Source organism: Carettochelys insculpta, chromosome 27 (genome assembly GCF_033958435.1).
Source record: "Carettochelys insculpta isolate YL-2023 chromosome 27, ASM3395843v1, whole genome shotgun sequence".
NCBI lineage: Eukaryota > Metazoa > Chordata > Testudines > Carettochelyidae > Carettochelys > Carettochelys insculpta.
The window spans coordinates 6631781-6653990 of NC_134163.1; the positions used below are offsets into that span (position 1 = coordinate 6631781).

Consider the following 22210-nt stretch of genomic DNA (forward strand, 5'->3'; position numbering starts at 1 on the left):
CAATCTCCTGTCCATATCTCCCTGGTTAACTCAACTACTTTCTGTCTAACACCTAAGCTGCGTCTACACGTGCTGGCTACTTCGAAGTAGCGCCGCCAACTTCGAAATAGCGCCCGCCACAGCTACACCTGTTGGGCGCTATTTCGAAGTTGACATCGATGTAAGGCGGCAAGACGTCGAAGTCGCTATCCCCATCAGGGGATGGGAATAGCGCCCTACTTCGACGTTGAACGTCGAAGTAGGGCCCGTGTAGCCGATGCGCGTCCCGCAACATCAAAATAGTGGGGTCCGCCATGGCGGCCATCAGCTGAGGGGTTGAGAGACGCTCTCTCTCCAGCCCCTGAGCTTGATGGTCGCCGCATGCAGTGGCCCCTTAAAGGTCCCCGCCCCCTGCGTTCCTGTGCAGGAAGCTGAGAGAGCGTGCAGGCGGCAGCACAGCCACGCGGCTAGCCTGCACACGCCTCTGCAGCTCCAAGCCACCCCGCCCCCGCGATGGCCGCCCGCCAGCCCCCCAAGCGACCCCAGGGCACGCCCCCCAAGGGGAGCCAGGGCTCCCAGGCTGGCAGCCAGGCTGGGAAGTGGCAGTGGGGCCCCTCCTGGATGGAGGCCGAGATCCGGGACCTGCTGGGGCTCTGGGGCGAGGAGGAGGTGCTCCAGGTAATGGGGAGCAAGAGGCGGAACGTGGATGCATTCGCTCGGCTGGCCGAGGGCCTGACCACCCGGGGTCACCCTGCCTGCATTCCTGACCACATCAGGAGTAAGGTTAAGGAGCTGTGGCAGGGTTATGCCCGGGCCTGGGATGCGGCCAGCTGATCTGGGGCTGCCCCCGTCACTTGCCCCTTTTACAGGGAGCTCAGGGAAATCCTGGGCCCCCGGCACACCTCCTCCCCTCCAGCCACTCTTAACACCTCGGCCGAGGAGCCCCAGCAGGCGCCGGAGGCGGAGTCCGCCCCAGAGGCAAGCCCCACACCCCAGGGGCCCCCCCAGGAGCCCACCCCTGGGATGCCGGAGGAGGAGGAGGAGGAGGAGGAGGGGGAATCCTCCTCCAGCGATGGGGGCTCCGGATCGCCATCCCGTCCTGGAGCTCCAGCAGGGCGTCTGCCCACCGGGTGTCCCCCGACCGTGGGAGCGGACCATCAGGTATGTACCCCCCCCGGTGCACACCCCCGGGGTTGAGGGGCAGGGGCAACAGACATGACCAGGGCCCTTCACATGCCCAGATGACCATGGCCTCAAGGACAGCAGTGGCATGTCCCTCCGAAGAGTGCATCAGCCCCTGCCCCCCCAGCACAAAAGTGCCATGCCCCATCCCTAGGGTCCCCCAGGGGGAGGGGGTGGGACACCCATCAGCAGCAGCAGCATCTCCCGGGGACGGGGATAGGGAACCAGCAGCAGAGGGGTGTGGGGACAAGGGCCACAGCTCGGGGCCCACACTAACGGCTGTCTCCACTCTTCTTCCCCCCCTGTGTTCTGCAGCTGCACCATCGGAGGGACCAGAGAGCGCCGGCGAGGTGTCAGTGGTCCCAGAGAGCCCACCGGGGCCATCACTCCAGGCCAGCCCCTTGGCGGAGCACTGACCAGCCCCAGGGCGGGGACGATGGCGGACCCAGCGCCACCCACGGACGGCGACGGACCCCCAGCTGCTGGCGATCCTCCGGCAGCAGCTGGAGGTCTCAGAGCAGCACCTGCGGGTGGAGGAGCGGCGGCTCCATCTGCAGGAGCGGGCGCTGGCCTGGTGCCAGGAGGCATGGGGGGCCTTTATGCGCACATTTGAGCGCATCGCGGACTACCTGGCCCCCCATGCTGCGCCGGCCGCCGCTCTGCCCGCCCTGCCTGCTCCACCCGCCGCTCCACCCGCCGTCGCACCACCGTCCGCCACCGAGGGGCCTTCCGCCGAGGGGGACCTGGGGCCAGCTGATACCTGCCGGCCATATCTACTGGTCCGCCCAGCCCCCAGCCAGCCCTGGCCAGGGCTGAGGCCGAGGCGCGGCCGCCCACCCCCAGTGCTGGACATTAGGGGGTGCGGGGCCCAGGATGTGGCCCCCCCCTTCCCCTTTGTACATATCCCCTTTTACTTGTGTTTTGTACATAGTTTGTATTAGACCCCTGTTATTTTAGGATACCTGCCCCCCCATGTAAATAGTTCCCCCTTCCTTGTCTTCCCCTTTTTTTTTGCTTATCATCCATATAATATATGTAATATTTATTTATATTGGTTGTAAATAATATAATAATAATAAGAGTTCTACATTTTCTGGTTTCACGAACAACGTCTATTTTTATTTGCAAGAAAAGTGGCAGGGGTGTGTGCTCTTGGGTGCTCTGTGGTGTGGGCGTAGGGGCAGGGAGTGTTGTGGAAGATGGGGGGGTGCAGTGGGGGGCCTGCCAGTGTTCACCCCGCGGCCTGGTCGAAATGGGCCCGCAGGGCCTCCCGGCCCCGGATCCCCTTGGGGTCCACCTGGCGACCGGGGGCAGCAGGTGGCTGCACGTCAGCCCTGCCAGCCTCCACAGCCCAGCCCTGAAAGAATGCCTCCCCCTTGCTCTCCACCAGGTTGTGGAGGGCGCTGCACACGCCCACAATCTGGGGGATGTTGGTGGGGCCCGCATCAAGGCGGGTGAGGAGACACCTCCAGCGCCCTTTGAGGCGGCCAAATGCGCGCTCAACCACCTGGCGCGCATGGTTCAAGCGCGTGTTGAAGCGCTCATGGCTGGCTGACAGATGGCCCGTGTAAGGGTGCATGAGCCAGGGCCGGAGGGAGTATGCCGCATCTGCAATGACACAGAGGGGCATAGTGGTGTCCCCCACAGGGATCTCCCGCTGGGGGATGTAGGTCCCTGCCTCCAGCCGGCGGCACAGGCCCAAATTCCGGAATACCCAGGCATCATGGGTGCTGCCAGGCCAGCCAACATATATGTCCAGGAAGCGGCCCTGGCTGTCCACCAAGGCCTGGAGGACCACTGAATGGTAGCCCTTCCTGTTTAAGTAGCGTCCTCCACTGTGCTCTAGAGCATGGATGGGGATATGGGTCCCATCCAGAGCTCCGAAGCAATTGGGGAAGCCCAGGGTGGCAAAGCCCGTGATGGCGGCATCCAGGTCCCCAAGCCGCACGAGCCTGTGGAGGAGCAGGGCATTGATGACGCGGACGACCTGCAGGGGAAGGACATGGGAGAGCACCAATGAGGGGTGTGCAGGGTGTGTCTGGCCCTCCCCTGCCAGGGCTCCCCTCCCCTCCCAGGGCTGCCTCCCCCTCCCAGTGGGTCCTCTTACCTCCATGAGGACAGCCCCAACGGTGGCCTTGCCGACGCCAAACTGCTGCCCCACGGATCGGTAGCTGTCTGGAGCGGCCAGCTTCCAGACAGCGATGCTGACCCGTTTCTCGATGCTGAGGGCACACCGCATGGTGGTGTCCTGGTGCCTCAGTGCGGGGGTGAGCCACTGGCAGAGCTCCAGGAACGTCTGCCAGCTCATACGAAAGTTCTGGAGCCAGCGGTCATCGTCCTACTTGCCAAGCACCAGCCGCTCCCACCAGTCGGTGCTCGTGGGGTAGCTCCACAGCCGGCGGCATGTGCGGCGGAGGGGGCGGGGGGCTGCATAATCTGGGGTTGCTTCCTCCTCCCCTGGGGGCAGCTCCTCTTCTGTGGCTAGAATGTGATCAGCTGCCTCCTGCATGGCATGGAGCAGGGCGAGCACTGCTCCTGCAGCGGCGGCTGGGTGGACCTCTGGCTGCTGCTGCTGCTGCTGCTGCTGCTGCTGCTGGGGGTCCATGACTGCGTCGCCCAAGGTCTGCGTGCCCATGGCTCTGCAGACCGCGTGCTGTGCAGGCTGAGTGTGTCTGGGAGGGGCCCTTTAAGGGAGCGGCTAGCTGTTGCCCCGGAAGTGCTAGTCCGCCCAGTGACCCTGTCTGCAGCTGTTCCTGGCACCCTTATTTCTATGTGTGCTACTTTGGTGCGTAGACGCTCCCCCGCAGCGCCTACTTCAATGTGGTGCTGCCCAACATCGACGTTCCAGCCCTGGAGGACGTGTAGACATTATTCATCGAAATAGCCTATTTCAATGTAGCGTACACGTGTAGACGTAGCCCTAACGTTCCTTTTTCTGTTATCCCAGACACCCCTGGCTCCACTCTGATCCATCCTACATACCTACAAACAACATTAACATAATCTTCTCTTTCCTGTTCTTGAACTTACGCTATTTTTACAGGATAATTCCTCTCTCTCTTACAATATAATTCTTTCTACTTTCACATTGACGAAGGGCGTAATTCATGGCGTTTAGAGGAGGAAATCGGGATCACGGGAAACTTCCACTATTGCAACACTCACAATGATACTGCAGGAGCTGGAGCTCTGAGCGCGTCCTGGTGGCTTCTATACCCTTGGTACATCCAGAGAGGAGACCGTAAACTGTTGACCAAACCAATGGGCAGTTGACCTGTGTCCTGTTTTTTTGTCTGTAATCCCAATAGAAAGTTTTATTAAAAAACAAATAAACCAATAAGAATTAGACTGTGGGCTCTGTGTGGCAGGACATGTCTGTCTCTGTGTCTGTATGGCACTCAGCACGATCCTGTGAGTGCTACCGTAAGTAGGGCTAGAGTTGGACAGTTCAGGGTTCCCTCCATGTAGGGTACCCCATGTCTACGGTGTCATAGCAGCTAGTTTCAGAGTTACAATGAAAGGGGTAGGGGAGCTCTTGCTTCAGGTCCTTGGTTTATGTTTCCCCTGTGTCCATAAGGGCTTCAATCAATTTTAAAGAAAGCTGAGAGTCTGATTTCATAATGTGGTTCAGGAGCAGGGGTCATAGGCCACCAGGATTAGTGTCTAGGTTTTAACCTAGCCCTAACTATACTACACATAATAATTAGAGCCTTGTGTGGACAAAAAATTTGCATCCGCTTCTGAGCCACAAAAATGATCCATGGGTGTAAAGCGAACATCTGTGAGTTTGCAAGGCTTTAATAATAACAGTTAGCCCTTTCTTAGCACTCCATTAGCAGACCTCAAATCCCTTCCACTGGATGGGGTTTTGCTGTCCCTAAGGTACAGCAGCACAAAGATGTTTGAATCAACATTTTCCAATGTGGTTACTGATTTTAGAGGGTTATTTTTTATCTTGGTTCCCTCTTGAGGCACCACTTGCCTAATTTTCTGAGAAGCTGAATGCCTAAAACTTCCGTTGAAGTCAGTGGAGTGGCAGCATCTCTGAAAGACAGGCCTTAAGCCTCCAGAAAGTGAGGCACCCAAAGTGTTCACTTAGAGGACAATGAGCTGTGACTTGCATGAGATCACGGAGAGATGTGAGAATGGGCAGTAGAAAATGTCCTCCTTATACCTAGATGTCTGTGCCCTCTGCTTCCCTCTAGACCAGGAGTATTCAACCTTTTCTGCATTTGCACACCCTTAAAAAATGTCAGCCAGCAGCATAGACCCCTCTGGAAATCTTAGAATCATAGGGTAAGAAGGAAATGTAAGGGTCAGCCAGCATTGCCATCTGCTACTATGGAAGATTTGTTGTGTCTAAACCATCCAAGACAGAGGACTTAGATGTAGTCTGCAGACTCCCAGAGTGAAAAACAGGCCTGCCAACTGGAAGGGAGGCACAAGAGGGACCTGGAGCTCCAGCCACTGCCCCAGTGGCAGCCCCAGGCCCTTGAAATTGCTGCTGGAGCACCACACCAAACTGCTGGGCCACATGCTCCAAGCGGCGCTAAGGGCTGGAGGGACAAGGCACACCAGGCTCTGGGCAGCGCGGTGGGCTGGTTGCCTTCAGCCCTGCCCCTTCTGGGGCTGCAGACGGGGGGGGCCCCTCCTCCACAAGCCTAGGGGTCTGGAGAGGCTGTCGGCTGTGCCGGTTAAAAATCACTGGTCTAGAGGTTCCCAAAGGAAGCCTCATGTTACTACCTGAGAATCTGAAAACGAACACTGACCACAAACCCAAGTGAAACTGACTAATCTGGTCTCACCGTCCAGGCCAAAAGGAAAGGAAATAAACAGCAAGCAATGCAAAGTAAATTGTTTAATTTCCAATTTCGTACACTGAGCTGTTAATACAAGAAATGTATGTTCATTATAATGTTTAACTCCAAGGCATTTGTGAAAGAAAGGCAACGAAACAAAGGAATAACCAAATTAAAGTCACTCCTTTTCTCCTGACGGATCCCAAGCCTACATACGTCACCTGCTACTGCAGTTCATCTATGTGGGCACAGCAACATCACACAGCAACACTGCGCAGCAGTTTAAAACAGGAAGTTAGGAAAAGAGCAGCTATAGACTCACATGGTTATGCACATGCTTAACTTCAAGCACAAATTGTTCCACTGAAGGCAACTGAGCGACTCTCCTACTTAAATGTGTGTGCACATATTTGCTGGATCCAATATCACACATCTGCTGATATGACAAATTCTTCAGCTGCTTAAAAGGAGGGAAAACAATTCAATTGTTCATTAGGGCCTTGACTGTGGTCACAGTGGCCCTGATTTTACACTGATGCAATTGACTTCAGTGGAATTACTTTTGACTTCCATCAACGTAGTAGAGATCAGACTCCAGCTCTGTGTAATACACTAACATAGGGTAATCCATGTGGCATGCTCTGATATGGGCGAGATGTAAAGGAGATGGGTATAACAGTCTCAACCTTAAGGTGGAAATACTGCCCCAGCCTACCTGCAACCACAGCTTCGAATCCCTACTGCTCTTTATCCCTCCTGTGAAGTCACATCAATTTCTACACAACTTCCTGCATTTGTCTGTGTCTTCCAGAGACCTTAAAATATTAGGCCCTATTTGCTCTGTTTGGGGATTGATTGACAATCCCCTGGCACCATTTGCAAAATTAACAGGTTTGTTTGATGTCCTTGGCTGAAATCACTTCCTGGAGCCATTGTGGTATGCGCTGGTGGGCTGCTGTTCTTCCCCACTGCCCCAGAAATTGGTCCTTGTGAGTGCTGCCGTATGGTGTATTTAAAGCTCCCGAGAACTAGCAGGGCTTGGGGAGCACCTAGCCCCAAGAGAAGCCCTCTCACCTGCTGATGCTGAGCTGGTAGGTTAGGTGGGGGGAGGAAGCTGCTGAACCATCATTGCAGTGCAAGACGCAGGAGCCGGGGGGGGAAGAAAGTAAAGTGCAGAAGGGGTGCTGGAGTTTTCCCCAGACCAGAGACTCATAAAGGCCCAAAAAGACCATTGGATCTCTTGTACCTCACAAGCCATGTGCTTCACCCAGTTACCAGCATTCCCTGTAAGATGAGCACATGGGTGGCTGCCCAGGAGACTCAGGTACCACCCGGCTGATTAGCAGAGCATCCACAGTGACCGACAGAGGGCAGAGTGTGTTTCTATTGGGGTGCACATCTGCACATGCCTTGGTGCATCTACAAAATTTATCCTGCCCATGGATGGAAAAAGTTAAAGGGAACATTTACAATTACCTCGACATTGAGCTCAGTGTTGTGTATTAAGTTAAAGCGTCTCTTCCAGGGAGGCATCCAGCCAAGGCTTCTTCAACTCAAAGGCAGAACGATCCCTCCCGTGTGGTTCATAAAGAACCAGTCAGACACCTGGATCCTTCCACCCAAGTCATGCAATGGTCAGACTGTGCTAACCACCTCACCTGCCACTCTAATAATGGGTAGTTCAGTAACTCAGCGTGGGGTTAGGGGTCTATCCCAGAAGTGGGTGTGTGGGGTGCTATGGGCTGCTACATGCCAGAGATCAGATAGGATGATCATGAAGGTTCCTTCTGATCTTAAAGTCTACGAGCAGACCAATATCCATCCATGTCTTAAAAATCAAAGACTCCAACTTGGAGGTTTAAGGCATGGATTCAGGGGGTCTGTCCATTCAAGTAGGAATGAATGTATGTGTAACTCTGTGCAGGCTTGGGGCCATGGATAAACAGAGTGTACTTAGGTTGGCATCTGTCTGGACACTCAAGCTAACATCCCTGCCACTTCCACACCCCTTCAGGCGCACAGAAAAGCCACAATACTCATTTTCAGATTGTAAAACACTAGATTTCCGCAACAGCAACAGCTACAATAACAACAACAACGAGTTCTTTACAGCAGCCATGAGTGTGGGGTATGAAAACAACAGATTGCATTAGTGTGCGCCCTGGAACGATGATGCTAGGCAACACGATGAGCAAAACAGGAGATGGGTGTTAGCAGAATCTCACGCATCTGATGAAGTGGGTCGCTGCCCATGAAAGCTGATGCTCCAAAGTATCTGTTAGTCTATAAGGTGTCACCGGACTTCTTGTTGTTCTCGAAGCTACAGACTAACACGGCTCCTCTCCGATACTTCCTAAAGTGACTCTAGGGCTTTTCTCGTCCACCACGGACTCAGCTCCTGCGCTCCTGAAGGCGGCCAGCCTCGAGCTCTGCAGCCACCCACTGCAAGTCTCCCCAGCGCAGCTTCGCACACATGCCTCAGCGTTACCAGGGGCTTCAGCCTCAGATCAGGAAGGTGGTTCAGCTGCCTGATGCACACGGAGGTAGTGTGGTGTAGTGGGGAGAGTGCTAGCCTGGGCATCTTGACTCCTGGATTCTAGTCACAGCTTTGCTGCTGTTCTCAGGCAAGTCACTTGGCCTTTCTGTTTCCCATCCCACCTTGGGAGCCTCTTGCCTGTTCACACTGTGAGCTCATCAGGGCAACGAGTGCATCTCAGGATCTGGACCTAGTACAATGGAGCCCGGTCAATGACTGGGCATCCATGCGCTATTGTGAGTCAGACAACCGTACCAATTCCATCTTTTGGCCTTTCTGCTGATGTGTTTCTGGAGCATCCGTCACCCAGCTAGGCGCCTGCTGCTGAGGCTGCTTCCAGTGGTGACACTGTGTGCCAACAGTAATAGCAGCACTGGGATTAGGGATACCTGTCTGCTAATCTGAGACACATCCACCTTTTTACACGGATCACCGACAGCTCGTCAGATAGCAAATTCCACTGACTTCTGATGTCATACCAGTGACCTAGATAAGATAGGCTCCATGTCCCTTTCCCAAACAACCTGAGCTATAGAGCCTGATTATTCTTAAACACAGCAAAAAACCATGCACCCCTCTTTTTGTCCAAACCTAGACCCCCTGTTTTATTTACATCTCACAGACAGTGTCACAAAATAATCTAAATCTGGCAGATTACAAAGGCATGAAATCCATCCCACTGCCTGACAGCGCCAAGGTAATGAGCACAATACAGGCAATCTCCTCTGGACTGTAACCAGTAGCTGAGCCAGGAAGGACTGTCTCCTTACAATCCCGCAAATCATCTTTATTCCACAGAAAAGGCTTTGTGGTATGTGACAGTTCACAGATCCCATTCAGGAGCCTTTGACTGCTAGGGCAACGTTTGGTGTGGTAGAGTTAATGAAAGTCTGAGAACTGGGGAGCATGCAGCATCGCTTCATTACAATCAGCCTTCTCCATAGCTTTCAAAGTATCCGCACATCAGCTCTCGCACTTCCTCTGCACTGCTGTCGTCCATGGACATGGGTGCAGGACGGCAGGGCTTTGGGAACTCGGTGGGTTCTATTACCTCCAGCCACTCATCATTGAAGGGGCTGTTGTGGGCCTCACACACGTTATGCAGAATGCAACAGGCGAGTATGACTGTGGGCAGCATGTCCAAACTGCAATCGTCACATTTCAGGAGGAACTGCCACCGGGCCTTAAGGCGCAGAAAAGCATTCTCGATCACACTGTGAGCTCGCTTCAGGCGATAGTTGAACTGGAGCTGCTGTGGGGTGAGGGTGCCATCTTCTGGGTAAGGCTTGAGGATCCAGTCCCGTAGCGGGTAAGAGGCATCTCCCAAAAGGACATACTTTTGTGCCCTCCCCATAAAATGTTTTGGGGGAGTTGGGAAGAGGCAGCCATCCCTGGCTAACACCCACAAGCTGGAGTTCTCCAAGATGGTGCTGTTCTCCATGCTGCCAGGGAAGCCAGCACAAATGTCCCAGAATTGACCCAGCCCATCTACTGTTGCCTGTGTGAGGACAGAATGCCAGCCCTGGCTGTTGCAATAGTTGGTGCTAAGGTGTGCAGGGGCATGGATGGCGACATGGAGGCTGTCCAAGGCACCGATGCAGTGTGGGAATCCCCACCGGGCCCTGAAGATCCGCACCATGTTCTCCAGCTCCTGCTCACTGGGCAGCCGGAGGTAGAGTGGCTTTAGCAGCAGCACAATGGCACAGCTGACCTCCTTGACGCAGTTCTGCACGGTGGAGGGACCCACACCAAAAAGGGGGCTGATAGTCTGGTATTCTACGTTGGTAGCCAGGTGCCAAAGGGCCACGGCTACACGCTGCTCCAGAGGCAGCATGGGGTGGTGCTGGACATTCGGGGGGCACAGCTTGGGTCGCAGCTGGTTGCAAATGTAGAAGAAGGTCTCCTTGGACATTCGGAATTTCTCCAGCCAGTCCTGTGGCTGGAAGTCTCTCAGGACTACCCGTTCCCACCAGTCAGCATTCCGGAAGCTGGGCCACGCCCGGGGGTGGAAGTAACAGCTGGATCTCCTCCGGCGGGCAATCAGCAGCTGAAATTTGACAATTACAAGTATGAGGCCGTGCTTCCTTCCAGAGGCGTGTGCTGGCACGTGGCAATGAGCACTCTTACAGCACTGCACCTACAAATAGCCAGCACGCTGCAGGCACTAATACAACCTCTCAGCCTCCCTGGGTATTTGGTCAGCATTATCGCTCTTGGACACAGGGGAAAAACTGACACAGAGAGATGCTAAGTGACTTGCTTAAGGCCACCCTGTTTGTTAGTGAATTAGCTTGGGAGCTCAGTCATTCCTGGCACTCAGTCCAGCTCCCTCCACTGGACTGTTTGCATGAATGCCAAGCTAATACTGAATGGGATGAGTGTATGGTCTAGTGGGCAAAGCACTAGCCTAGAACTCAGGTCACCTGGATCTATTACTAGGTGACTTTGGGCAAGTCATTTTGATTACCCACACCTCAGTTCCCCCACCTGTAAAATTAGCACAATGGTATTGACCTCCTTTGTAAAGCACTTTGAGATCTATGGATGAGAATCGCTAGATATACCAGATTCCTCCCAAGGCGTGTCAAAAGCCTACAAGATATTATAGTCCTGTGCCTCTCTTTCCAGGAGCTGCCTTTGGGAGGCACCACAGATGTTATGCGTCAGCACACTGCAATAACACACACCAGCAAAGCCAGGTGGTGAAATACGCCACCGCAACCCACTGAGCGCGCAGAGGGAGGTGCAGGCTGGCAGAATGTAATCGCCACAGATGGGTGATGCTCAGAATTTCTCTTCTCCAGAAAATTCAGACAGATCAAAAACATTTTGTTCAAATGGGGACGAAAAATCAAAGTGTCCCACAAAAATCAACCTCCTTGGGTAAACCCCATTTCAGGTCAATTGCAACGTTTCCATTTTCTTTTTGTTTTACCAGTCAGGTTGGTCTAAAAAAAATTGGACTATAAACAAAAGAGTCATTGGTGCTGGGGTACTAGCTGGGTTGGTTTGCTCATTGAGGCAGCTGATAGCAAGATGAACAAAGCCATGAAGCTGCCAGGAGAGGAAAAGGGGCAGGAAGTCTTTCCTCCGCCCCACGCTCACAGCTGAGAATGAAAGAATTAGTAGAATACAGCAACAAAGGGCCTTTGTTTCCCTTGTGTTTGCAACCCCTGGTCCCTCAGTCTGGGTGTGTGTGTGGGGGGGGTAAAGTCTTAAATAACAGGGAGCTGTACACATCTCATAGAGCTGGAAGGGATCTCCAAAAGTCATCAAGTCCAGCCCCCGGGCAGCACCAGGCACCATCCCTTACACATACATATATATTCAATCTGTTTACCCCAGACCCCTAAATAGCCTTTTCGCGGCCTGAACTCCCAGCCCCGGGCTCGCGAGTCCAATGCGCCAGCCACGGAGCTATAAATTACCCCGCCGCCTTGTCCTCCCTGCTCCTTGTGCCTCACTTCCTCCCTTTGTTCTCCCCCGACCCCAGTCCTTGTCCATCCCCTGCCCCGGTCCCGTCCCTCCCGGGCACCTCGCGTGCCCCACCCCAGCGCCTCCTCCGTCGGCAGGACCGGTCCTGCCAGCCCAGCGCGCGCCCCCGGGCCGCCCAGATGCGCCACACCTGCGCCCTCCTTGCAGCCCCGTGCGCACCCGGAGCGCAGCCGGCTCGCTCGCTCCCCCTGCCCGGCTCTTTACCGTCATGAGTCTCTTTTGCCTCTGCGTGTAGTACTGCCGCAGCCAGGCTGCGCGCTGCGTCTCATCCCCCCTGCCGGCCATCTCCCGCGGGAGGCCGGGCCTCCTTCTCATCAGCAGGTACAGCAAGAGCAGCAGGGACTCCTGCATTTTCAAATTCAGAGCCCGACCTCCGCAGGAAGTAAACGGGCTGCGCGGCGTCAGGGGTCACAGCATGGCCCAGGAACACAAAGGCGAGGGAAGGGAAAGGTGGCTGGCGAGCCGAGCTCCATCTGCTGGTCCTGGGCCGCACGGCCATGGCCCAGGGAAACAGGGCGCCAGAAATTAAAGGGAGGCTGCTCAGCCTCCTGTTAAAAAAAAAAAAAAAATCAAAACAAAAAAGCAGTCAAGTAGCACTTTAAAGACTAACGAAATAATTTATTAGGTGTGAGTTTTGTGGGACAGACCCACTTCTTTGGACCATCATAAAGGCTATGGTCTGAAGAAGTGGGTCTGTCCCTGGAAAGCTCACCTAGGCCGCGTCTACACTAGCCCCAAACTTCGAAATAGCCACGCAAATGGCCATTTCGAAGTTTACTAATGAAGCGCTGAAATGCATATTCAGCGCTTCATTAGCACGCGGGCGGCTGTGGCGCTTTGAAATTGATGCGCCTCGCCGCCGCGCGGCTTGTCCCAACAGGGCTCCTTTTCTAAAGGACCCCGCCTACTTCGAAGTCTCCTTATTCCCATGAGCTGATGGAAATAAGGGGACTTCGAAGTAGGCGGGGTCCTTTCGAAAAGGAGCCCTGTCGGGACGAGCCGCGCGGCGGCGAGGCACATCAATTTCGAAGTGCCGCAGCCGCCCGCGTGCTAATGAGGTGCTGAATATGTATTTCAGCGCTTCATTAGTAAACTTCGAAATGGCCATTTGTGTGGCCATTTCGAAGTTTGGGGCTAGTGTAGACGTAGCCCTAATAAATTATTTTGTTAGTCTTTAAAGTGCTAGTTGACTGCTTTTTGTTTTGATGGTATATAGCAGGCATGTCCAACCTGCGGCCCTGGACAGCTAGTAATGCGGCCCCACAAGATCATAAACTTTTAACATTATTATGTGATTTATATATATTAACTATATTATATATTTTATGTGTGGCCCAAGACAATGCCTCTTCACTCAGTGCGGGCCAGGCAAGCCAAAAGGTTGGACACCCATGGTACATAGACTAGCAGGGTTCCCTCTCTGTTACTATTTTAAAATAAGGGGGACTTTCCATGCCCCTGGCCCTAGTCAGTTTCCCTGTCTGCTTTTCAAACACTAGTTTGCTGCAAGGCTGTAGGGAAGCTGATTTGTTTTTCCGCAGAAACAATGGATTTCTCCAAGTGCTCTCCAGTAAATATATAAATAGGGGCTCATAGAATCCTAGAATCCCAGGGCTGGAAGGGACCTCAGAAGGCCATCTAGTCCAGCCCCCTGGCTAGAGCAGGATCAACCCCAACTAAATCATCCCAGCCATGACTATGTCAAGCCCAGACTTAAAAACCTTTAGGGATTGAGATTCCACCACCTGTCTCAGTAATACATTCCAGTGCTTCACCACCTTCCTCGGGAAATAGTTTTTCCTAATATCCAACCTACACCTCTCCCTCTGTAACGTCAGACCATTGCTCCTTGTTTGGCCATCTGTCACCACTGAGAACAGTCTCTCCCCATCTGCCTTAGAGCCCCCTTTCAGGAAGTTGAAGGCTGCTATCAAATCACTCCTCAGTCTCGTCTTCTGCAAACTAAATAACCCCAAATCCCTCAGCCCCTCCTCATAGGTCATGTGCTCCAGCCCCTTAATCATTTTCTTTGCCCTCCTCCACTCCAATGCATCCACATCCTTTCTATAATGGGGAGACCAGAACTCGACACAGTACTCCAGATGTGGCCTCACCAGTGCTGAGTAGAGAGGAATAATAACTTCTCTAGATCTGCTGGAAAAGCTTCTCCTAATGCACCCCAATATGCCATAGCTTCAGCTCTCTGCCTGCTCCTCTTTTCACCATGAGTGATTTGTTTTTAAGAACCAAATGGCTGGAGAGATGAACTTTGCAAGGTCTCTGCCAGCACAGAAGAGATAAGGCAGAGTGTAATAGTGGGTTTGGGGTTCTGACTCTAGTTTCCAAACAGCCAGGGCTTGCTTACACTGGGTTTATCCAAATCCTTGCCTGAACAAAGCAGTAATGGAATAGATGGCTGGTAACACTACACTCTCAGTCTTAGCCATTGTTCCTGCAAAGATTCATGAACGTGCCTAATTTTAAGCATGCAGGTAATCCTTGTGGCAACTATAGTTATAGCCTGAAATAGCTTTTGATCTCACTGTATTGAGTGTATCTGTATCATGAACAGCCAGAGATGGTATGCAATTCCATGGTGAACTAAGGCCAGTGTGGCTGCATCACTTCCAGAGAGGTCCCACCACTAGCAGAGGCTGCATGGACTGGTCCAAACTGGATTCTCCAGATGCCAATAAAGAAGGGACTTGTGGATAAACAGCCTGCATTTAAACTGATTCAGGAGCATGGAGGAAGTGGTCCCAATCTGTAACCAACCAGGCTCAGGTTCCCCAGAAACGAGGCTGCACCCAGAAGGCAAGTGCTATATTTGGTTTATTGAAAGTGCGTGACACCCGTGACGGGAGCCTCGGAGACACCGCAGTCACCAGTGGGGAAAAACCCGACGTGTCGGAGCTTCACTCGGGGAGAGGCTCTGTAACAGGCCTCCTAACACTAGCTGATAAAGCTCAACTCATTAACATAAGATTGCCTAAAATTGCCTATGCATTCCTTATCACGATCTCTTGTGGCCTACTGTCAGCGTAGCCTTGAAGTGTTGGCAAGCGTGCTTTGTTTTGCAGGTGTTGTCATAGGATTCCTCTGAGGGTTCACAGAGGGGTCGGACTGTTCTCATGAGACCATTACAAAATCTTCTCGCACCCTACACTCCTCCCCGTGACCCCTTTGTGAATGCCGAGGCTAGTAGGAATCAAGTGAGGTGGTTGATGCTCTTCTGGCAACACAGCGTGCACCTGTGGAACAGACTTGACAACAGCATATGAGAGCAGTGAAAGCAAAGTTTCGCAAAAGGGTATAGTTCTGCAAGAGAGCAGGAGTAGCACTGACACCTGTGAAGCAGGTGTCCATGAGCTGTCCCACGGCCATACTGTGGGGCAGACAAAAGGCAGACACATTGATGGCAGTCTGTGCCAACGTTACCCATACGTTGGAGCTGTTTCTGATACGTGGGCCCCACTCTGAGGCCGTTGCTACAGCAGTCCAGAGGTACCCGTGACCCACCCCATTGAGGGGATCGGGGTTCGTACAGTAACAGGGGTGATGCCTGTGACCCGCTCAGTGTTCTGCAAAGCCCACACCACTGCTAGGATCTGCTTTTCCAGGGGGGTGTACCCGCTTTCGGTTCTGCAGAGGGTTCGTGACCAGAAGCCGATAGGTTCTTTTTGCTGGGTTCCTACCTGCTGCCACAGACCCCAGGACGCCAAGTCGCCAATGGTTGTTACCTCCAGTTTAAATGGTTGGCCCTGCAGCGGTGCAGTGAGGTGGGCGTGTGCCACCACCGCCTCTTTGCAGAGATCGAAAGCTCATTGGTGCTTCTCTGTCCAGTTCCACTGGGTGGCTTTGCGCACAAGCTCCTGTTACGACGGTGTCTAGGGCAGCTTGAACGGTTGGTTCATCTGGTCCCGAGATCATAACGTCGTCGATGTAGTGGAAGCGGGCTGTCTGGTCAGGGAGGTCCAGACACTCCAGATCGGCCTGCCCTAGTTGATGGCAGATCGTCAGGGAGTGCTTAAACCCCTGTGGTAACACGGTAAACGTGTACTGCTTTGTTAGCCACGTGAAGGCAAACTGCTCTTGACTCTCAGGATGAATGTCAATAGAGAAAAACGCATTGGCCAGGTCTTTGACAGCATGCCACGGCAAGGCCGCCACAGTGATGTGCTCCAGGATGGTAACCATGCCCAGAACTACGGCCGTAAGCTCTCCGGGGTCACCTTATTGAGTTCCCGATAGTCCACTGTCATGCGCCACGATCCATCCGGCTTCTTCACTGGCCAGATGGGGCTGTTGCAGGCGCTCAGCGTGGGGTGAATAATCTCCACCTGTAGCAATGCAGCAATAGTGTCACTGATCTCGTGCTCTTCACCAGGAATGCGGTACTGCTTGACTGACACCGGGGTCTGGGGGACCGGCAGGCGCACAGGGTCCCATTTGGGATGTCCCCGCAGTAGGGGTTCCACAGTTCTGATTGCCCGAATGTATTGCGGGTGCCCAAAGCCAAACAGCCCATGATGCGTATCCACACACTGGCCATGCAAGACATCCATGCCAATGATGTATTCACCTAACGGCGCAGCCAGCACAGTCGCCCGAAAGGGAGGGGCTTTCCCCAGCATGAGGGTGACCTCCACCGAACAAGCGGTGGTCTCCGCTCCTCCGAGGCCCTGCACAATCACCGCGTGACCCGCAATCTGGGTAGAATGCAGAATGGTCACCTCAGCTCCAGTGTCTAACAGAGCTAACACACGCTGCTCCCCTCCCCAGGGCCACTTGATGGTTAACGGGACGAATGGGCGCCGGTCCCCTGCTACCTGTCGCAGAGCCACAGCCCATACCGCAGGGGACCCGCCTCCCCGTCACTTCCTAGGGGGAAGGGTCCAGTCGACGGGGTCGCTGGGCTCTGTCCTCCCCCCCGGATCCTGTACCTTTCTGTGGTGCCTGCCTCTTGCCCGCCCTCTTGGAGGCGCCCACATCCTCACTCCGCTGGGTAGGCAGCAGTTGTAACCAATGTTTGTACTAGTCTGCTGTTGGCAAACCACTGATCTCCTCACGGGGGACTCCTGCCTTCAGCAAGTCCATCCCCATGGTTCTCCAGGTCACCCTAGCGTGCCCTTTCTCCTGTCCAGGGGCTCCCGCCCGACCACCTTTTCCTTTTGCGGCATGGACCGCTTTCGCACCTATGACAGCCTCTAACTGCATCAATGTTCCAACCAAGTCACCTACATTCCCGCCCGCTGCCATGACCACGGCCATAAGGGAGACCTTCAGCTCGAGGGGGGCAAGGCATAACAGAGTGGCCTTGATGGATTTCTGGACTCCCATATCGTCCGGTCCCATGTCGATGAAAGCCACAGCCCAAGCCATGCCCAGCTGCCGCAGTGCACTCACCCCTTCTGGGACTGTATGCCAGGGCCTCACCGGTGCTTCCAGTTCCCCCAGAGAGGGGTAGACCTGGTCCACCGCCGCAGTCAACCAGCGGTACAGGGACGGCACTTCCCCGGCATTTCCCCATGCATCAGTAATACCTTGCACAGTCTGCAGCACCTGTCTGACCTGTGAATCCTGGGACAACACGCCCATCTGGTGGAGTTCCGCAAACAGTAGCAACACAGTGTTGCCCGCGTTGTCCCATACATGCACCAGCCAGACCAACAGGCCTTCCCCTGGCTCCTGCTTAAAACTCTTCACCATCTCCTGCAACTCACTTATCTTAAACGTCCACCAGACCTCATTGTAGCGACCTCCTTCTGCCCTCAGCTCCTGAATGGGAGGCGTCTGTCTCGGGTCGGTTTGCACAGCCTCCCCGTTCACCTCCTCCTCCTCCTCAGACGAGGAAGAGCTCCAAATGTTCCCATCCCAGGTCTCCGGGTCCCAAGTGGCTAGCACAAGGACCGCACGCACTTGGGTCGTCGACACCGGTGCTTTCCCTAATTTCACACACCTCCGATTCGCAACTCTCGCCGCCAACACCTCACAACGATGGGTTAACTCTTGCGTCCTTTTGGACTGCGAGGTAACCACCTCCTGCACTATCACCCGCACATCCACCAAATGGCAACATTCCTGCTCCTTCCCTGCCAGCACCTTCTGCAAGCAGAGAAGCTCCTCATCCAGGGCCTGGAGGGCAGTTAGGAACAGCCATGCTACCTCTCCCACTGCCCTTTTCTCCGTCCCTGGCCAGCAGCTCAGCTGCAGCCGACACAACGCCCCTTCTACCTGTACCGGCGTCACACCTGCTGCCTCCCGCAACTCCAGCCACTCTGTCGGGGCTGCCCAACAGGCCACCATCCGCGCTACTGGCCCCTATCACTCTGTCAAGTGCCATCCTGGTATGCGCTGCAGGGCCAGCACTGGCTTCCCTGCCTCCCCTGCTTTCAACCAAAAAGGCATCGTACCTGGAGAACCCTGCTCGCTGCGCCAATGGTAACCAACCAGGCTCGGGTTCCCCAGAAACGAGGCTGCACCCAGAAGGCGAGTGCTATATTTGGTTTATTGAAAGCACATGACACCCATGATGGGAGCCCCAGAGACGCTGCAGTCACCAGTGGGGGAAAACCCGACATGTCGGAGCTTCACTCGGGGAGAGGCTCTGTAACAGGCCTCCTAACACTAGCTGGTAAAGCTCAACTCATTAACATAAGATTGCCTAAAATTGCGTATGCATTCCTTATCACTATCTCGTGTGGCCTACTGTCAGCGTAGCATTGAAGTGTTGGCAACCGTGCTTTGTTTTGCAGGTGTTGTCATAGGATTCCTCTGAGGGTTCACAGAGGGGTCGGACTGCTCTCATGAGACCATTACAAAATCTTCTCGCACCCTACACAATCCTTCATGGAAAGGATTGGAAGGACTTCCACAGGTGATCTCTGGGAAGCTTATTACTAGGTGTGGAGGGTCTTTTCTTGTTTTAATGTTTTCTTTCTCATGCTTTCACCTTAAGAATAAATATACTTGCTTAGAAAGTGCTGAGTGGACCTCATAGCTGCAGGCAGTCAAGACTTTGAGGAGAAAGTGCAGACAAAGGCTTATCTAGTCAGTGTGGCTTGCAGAACTGTGCAGTCCAGAGAAATCTAGATCAGGAGAAAGGGGCAGGTTTTTGCCTCAGGATGATGGCTGAGAAGTTGGGAACCTAAAGTGGATGTCCTTGCTGGGCCATGGCCCAGAATACAGGTGCAGGTGCCTTGAAATATGATGCTCCCATTTAATTCAGTGCATCTGTTCTGAACTTTTGTGGATCTACTCATGCCACGTACTTAAGACCATGAGTCGCTGCAGGATTGGAGCTCAAGATGTTTGTCTTGTATGTTTCTCTTTTACTTTGCAGCTGCACAACCAGCATCTGGATAAACTGTGAAATGCTCAAAACTGGCTATTCATTGAATCTTGATGAACGTAAATGGTCAACTGTAGCACAGCCGGAGACATTTGTGAAGGGTGCTTATATAACAGAGAATATGGCACATTGTGCTTTTCGTTTGTTTGGACAATGAGGTTTTCCTTTCCAGCCAATTCTAACAAATGAACAAGATCCACTGCCACGAAAGCACGTTTCTGGATGGTCAGAAGAGCAAGTTCCAGTCCTAATACTTTTTTCCCCCAAGAGCATCCTAACATACACCAGTGTAGAGTATTTATGCAGCGCCCATGAATGTGATGCCCTTCACACGTGCCCCTGCGGGTGTTGCCTGCGTGAGGACAGGCTGCAGGGCTTTCATCTTCCAGGGGGCTTACAAAGATTGAAGCAACTCAGTCTATTTTTAAAAAATGTGAATAAGCCTTTGTGGTCTCTCATCCTTGCCAATGTGTGGGGCTTTCATGTATCATATTTCTCCCCCACCTCCTTCATGGTTTTCTCTCTCCAGATGCTTTGTGAAAATCCCACACAAAGAGGCTCTCACAAAGGTTCCAATTCTGCATTTAGATCCCTACAGCAATTATGCAGGAACCAGATCACTTCAGCAGGACTCCTCCCACATGTGAAAATGTGTCCTGTGCACCTGCCTAATCAGTGGAAGTCAGGGCTTCTCCCTTACCACCGAGTCCTGCAAGGGACTGGACTGGGCTGGGCCAGGCAAAGAGGAGAAAGGGCTGTCAGATATTTGATCTCCTGGCCCTGGCTGCTAAGCTCCTTTGTTTCTAGCTGGCTTCGGGTGAAGCCAAATGGGCCTGGCAGTGATGCCCAGATTTTGAATCAAGAGTGTTAAAGCAAAGGCAGGATAGAGGGAGGTGAGAACACATTGCATGGGAACTTGGATCCTGATTTCTCCCCATCCCATCAACCTTAACTCAAATAATGATCCCTCTTTTTTCTGTGCCCTGCACAGACTGTACACCCTAAATCTCCTGATCTGCAGCCAGAATCCAAATCCCTATTCCTCCCCAGCCTGCACACAGAACTTGAATTTTGATTCTTCCCAACCTCCTGGCAGAACTCAGGTCCAGATCCTCCCATGAAATGTTCATGCAGAACCCAGATCAAATCACTTCCCACCCCATGACCTGCAGAGACCCGAGACTCTAATCCCCACTCAGAACTTCAATATTGACCGCACACCGCCTCTAATGCACCCAGAATTTGGGAAAGTGTGGGTTAGAGTGTGACAGTGATAAGATCACACAACTGTATTCATTAAGGACTGGGACCTCTTGGTGGGTCTATGTAACAAATTATTTTTAAATGAATAAACTCAATTTTCTCTGATTTATTAATCAGCAAGGCTGAGGCATTGGGGTTTTTTGTTTGTTTTGAATTTGAGTAACTGCTAAGAGATTGGATCTCAGTCCTTTATCAAATGAGTCAGATGAAAGGTCCATCTATAGCTCAATGGCAGGTGCCCCAGAAGGAATGAACAGAACAAGGTAATATTGAAGGGGGGGAAGGATAGCTCAGTGGTTTGAACATTAGCCTGCTAAACCCAGTGCTGTGAGCTCAATCCTTGTGGAGGCCATTTAGGGATTGGGGCAAACAGATGCCAGTGACGGTGCTTGGTCCTGCCAAGAGGGCTGGGGACTGGACTAGATGACCTCCCAAGGTCCCTCCCAGTTCCAGGAGATGTGTATCTCCACTTATATAAATATGGGAACTATACTGGTTCAGTTTATTGATCAGAGCTCTACAAAGAACTTAAGCAAAACCAAAATGATTTCCAATGCAACCTTCCCCTCTCCCCCCGTCAGCATAATGCTAGCATGTGCCAGACACTATTGACCAAGAGCAGCTACTCCACTGTGTGATGGAGTGGGGGATACATGTGTGTATGTGAGTGGCTCTCAAGCTGAGGATAACCTTGGCAACCAGGTGACACCTTTGTACTGCAGACAAAGGAGGAGGTGGAGCCTGAGGGGTTTGAATTGGAAAGCAGTTAGTGTGGGCTGGGAGAGAGAGACAAAGGAGGGGGCAGGAGACCCTTCAGGCCTCCTCTCCCCAACATGGATTGGACTGGATGTCTCTGCCTGCTGTACTGACTCTTCTGTAAGACACTGTGCCCTGTTGGCTAATAAACCTGCTGAGTGAGAGTCACTCCTGCCTGCAGATGGGGTGCAGAGCTGGGAGACCCCTGAACCCCATCACATGCTGTAAAAGCATATTGGTATCACAGACATATTGCTTGTGCCTAAAAGTATTTCACCTCTTTTCACCCACATACATTGACAAAACCCAGCAAGGGCAATCTTGATACAACCCATTATTGGCTGTTTTGATCCCCTCAGAGGGGTAGCTGAGGCAGTCTGTAGCTTCAGTAAATACAAGGAGTTCTGTAGAACCTTAAAGACTAACACATTTATTAAGTAATAAGCTTTCCCACCTAATTAATGTATTAGTTTTTGAGGTGCTACAGAACTGCTTGTTATTTCAATCCTGAAATTCATCATCTGGCTCATGGCTGGGGACCGTGAGGAATCCTGGCAGAGCTCTGTCCTGAATCTTGTGCCCTGACTCCTGCTGGGAGAGATTGATACTTGAGAGTTTTCACTAGTTATCTCTTATATCTTCTCGCTGACTGTTGGGAATGGCTGCAAACCAGTGCCACGAGTTCCCCATAGATAGCACTTTTATCCCATTCCATCCACGGCCTTCAGAGGAAAAGGCTAGCGCTCCAGTGCACACCCCCAGTACTGTCACATGAACTCCAACCCCCTACAGCACCTCCTTCTAGGGAAGACAGAGACACATAATTGTGAGCTTCTCTAGCTGCCACTC

The 22210-nt window shown here is 53.0% G+C and overlaps 1 protein-coding gene across 1 annotated transcript; it reads right to left on the reverse strand.

Annotated features, from left to right (window-relative positions):
* Positions 1 to 6169: 6169 nt before the first annotated feature.
* Positions 6170 to 12356, reverse strand: LOC142002457 (uncharacterized). Its single transcript, XM_074978599.1, has 2 exons — positions 12196 to 12356; positions 6170 to 10543 (listed from the first exon to the last, which is right to left on the reverse strand). The coding sequence occupies exons 1-2, from the start codon at positions 12340 to 12342 to the stop codon at positions 9425 to 9427; spliced, it is 1266 nt and encodes a 421-aa protein (XP_074834700.1). The 5' UTR covers positions 12343 to 12356; the 3' UTR covers positions 6170 to 9424.
* Positions 12357 to 22210: the final 9854 nt, after the last annotated feature.

What these genes read in the sequence shown, in the direction of transcription:
- LOC142002457 (XM_074978599.1), bottom strand. Translation starts at nt 12,342, where the DNA reads ATGCAGGAGTCCCTGCTGCTCTTGCTGTACCTGCTGATGAGAAGGAGG. An exon ending in GGCAAAAGAGACTCATGACG is followed by an intron (nt 10,544 to 12,195) that starts GTAAAGAGCCGG and finishes GTCAAATTTCAG; the next exon opens with CTGCTGATTGCCCGCCGGAG.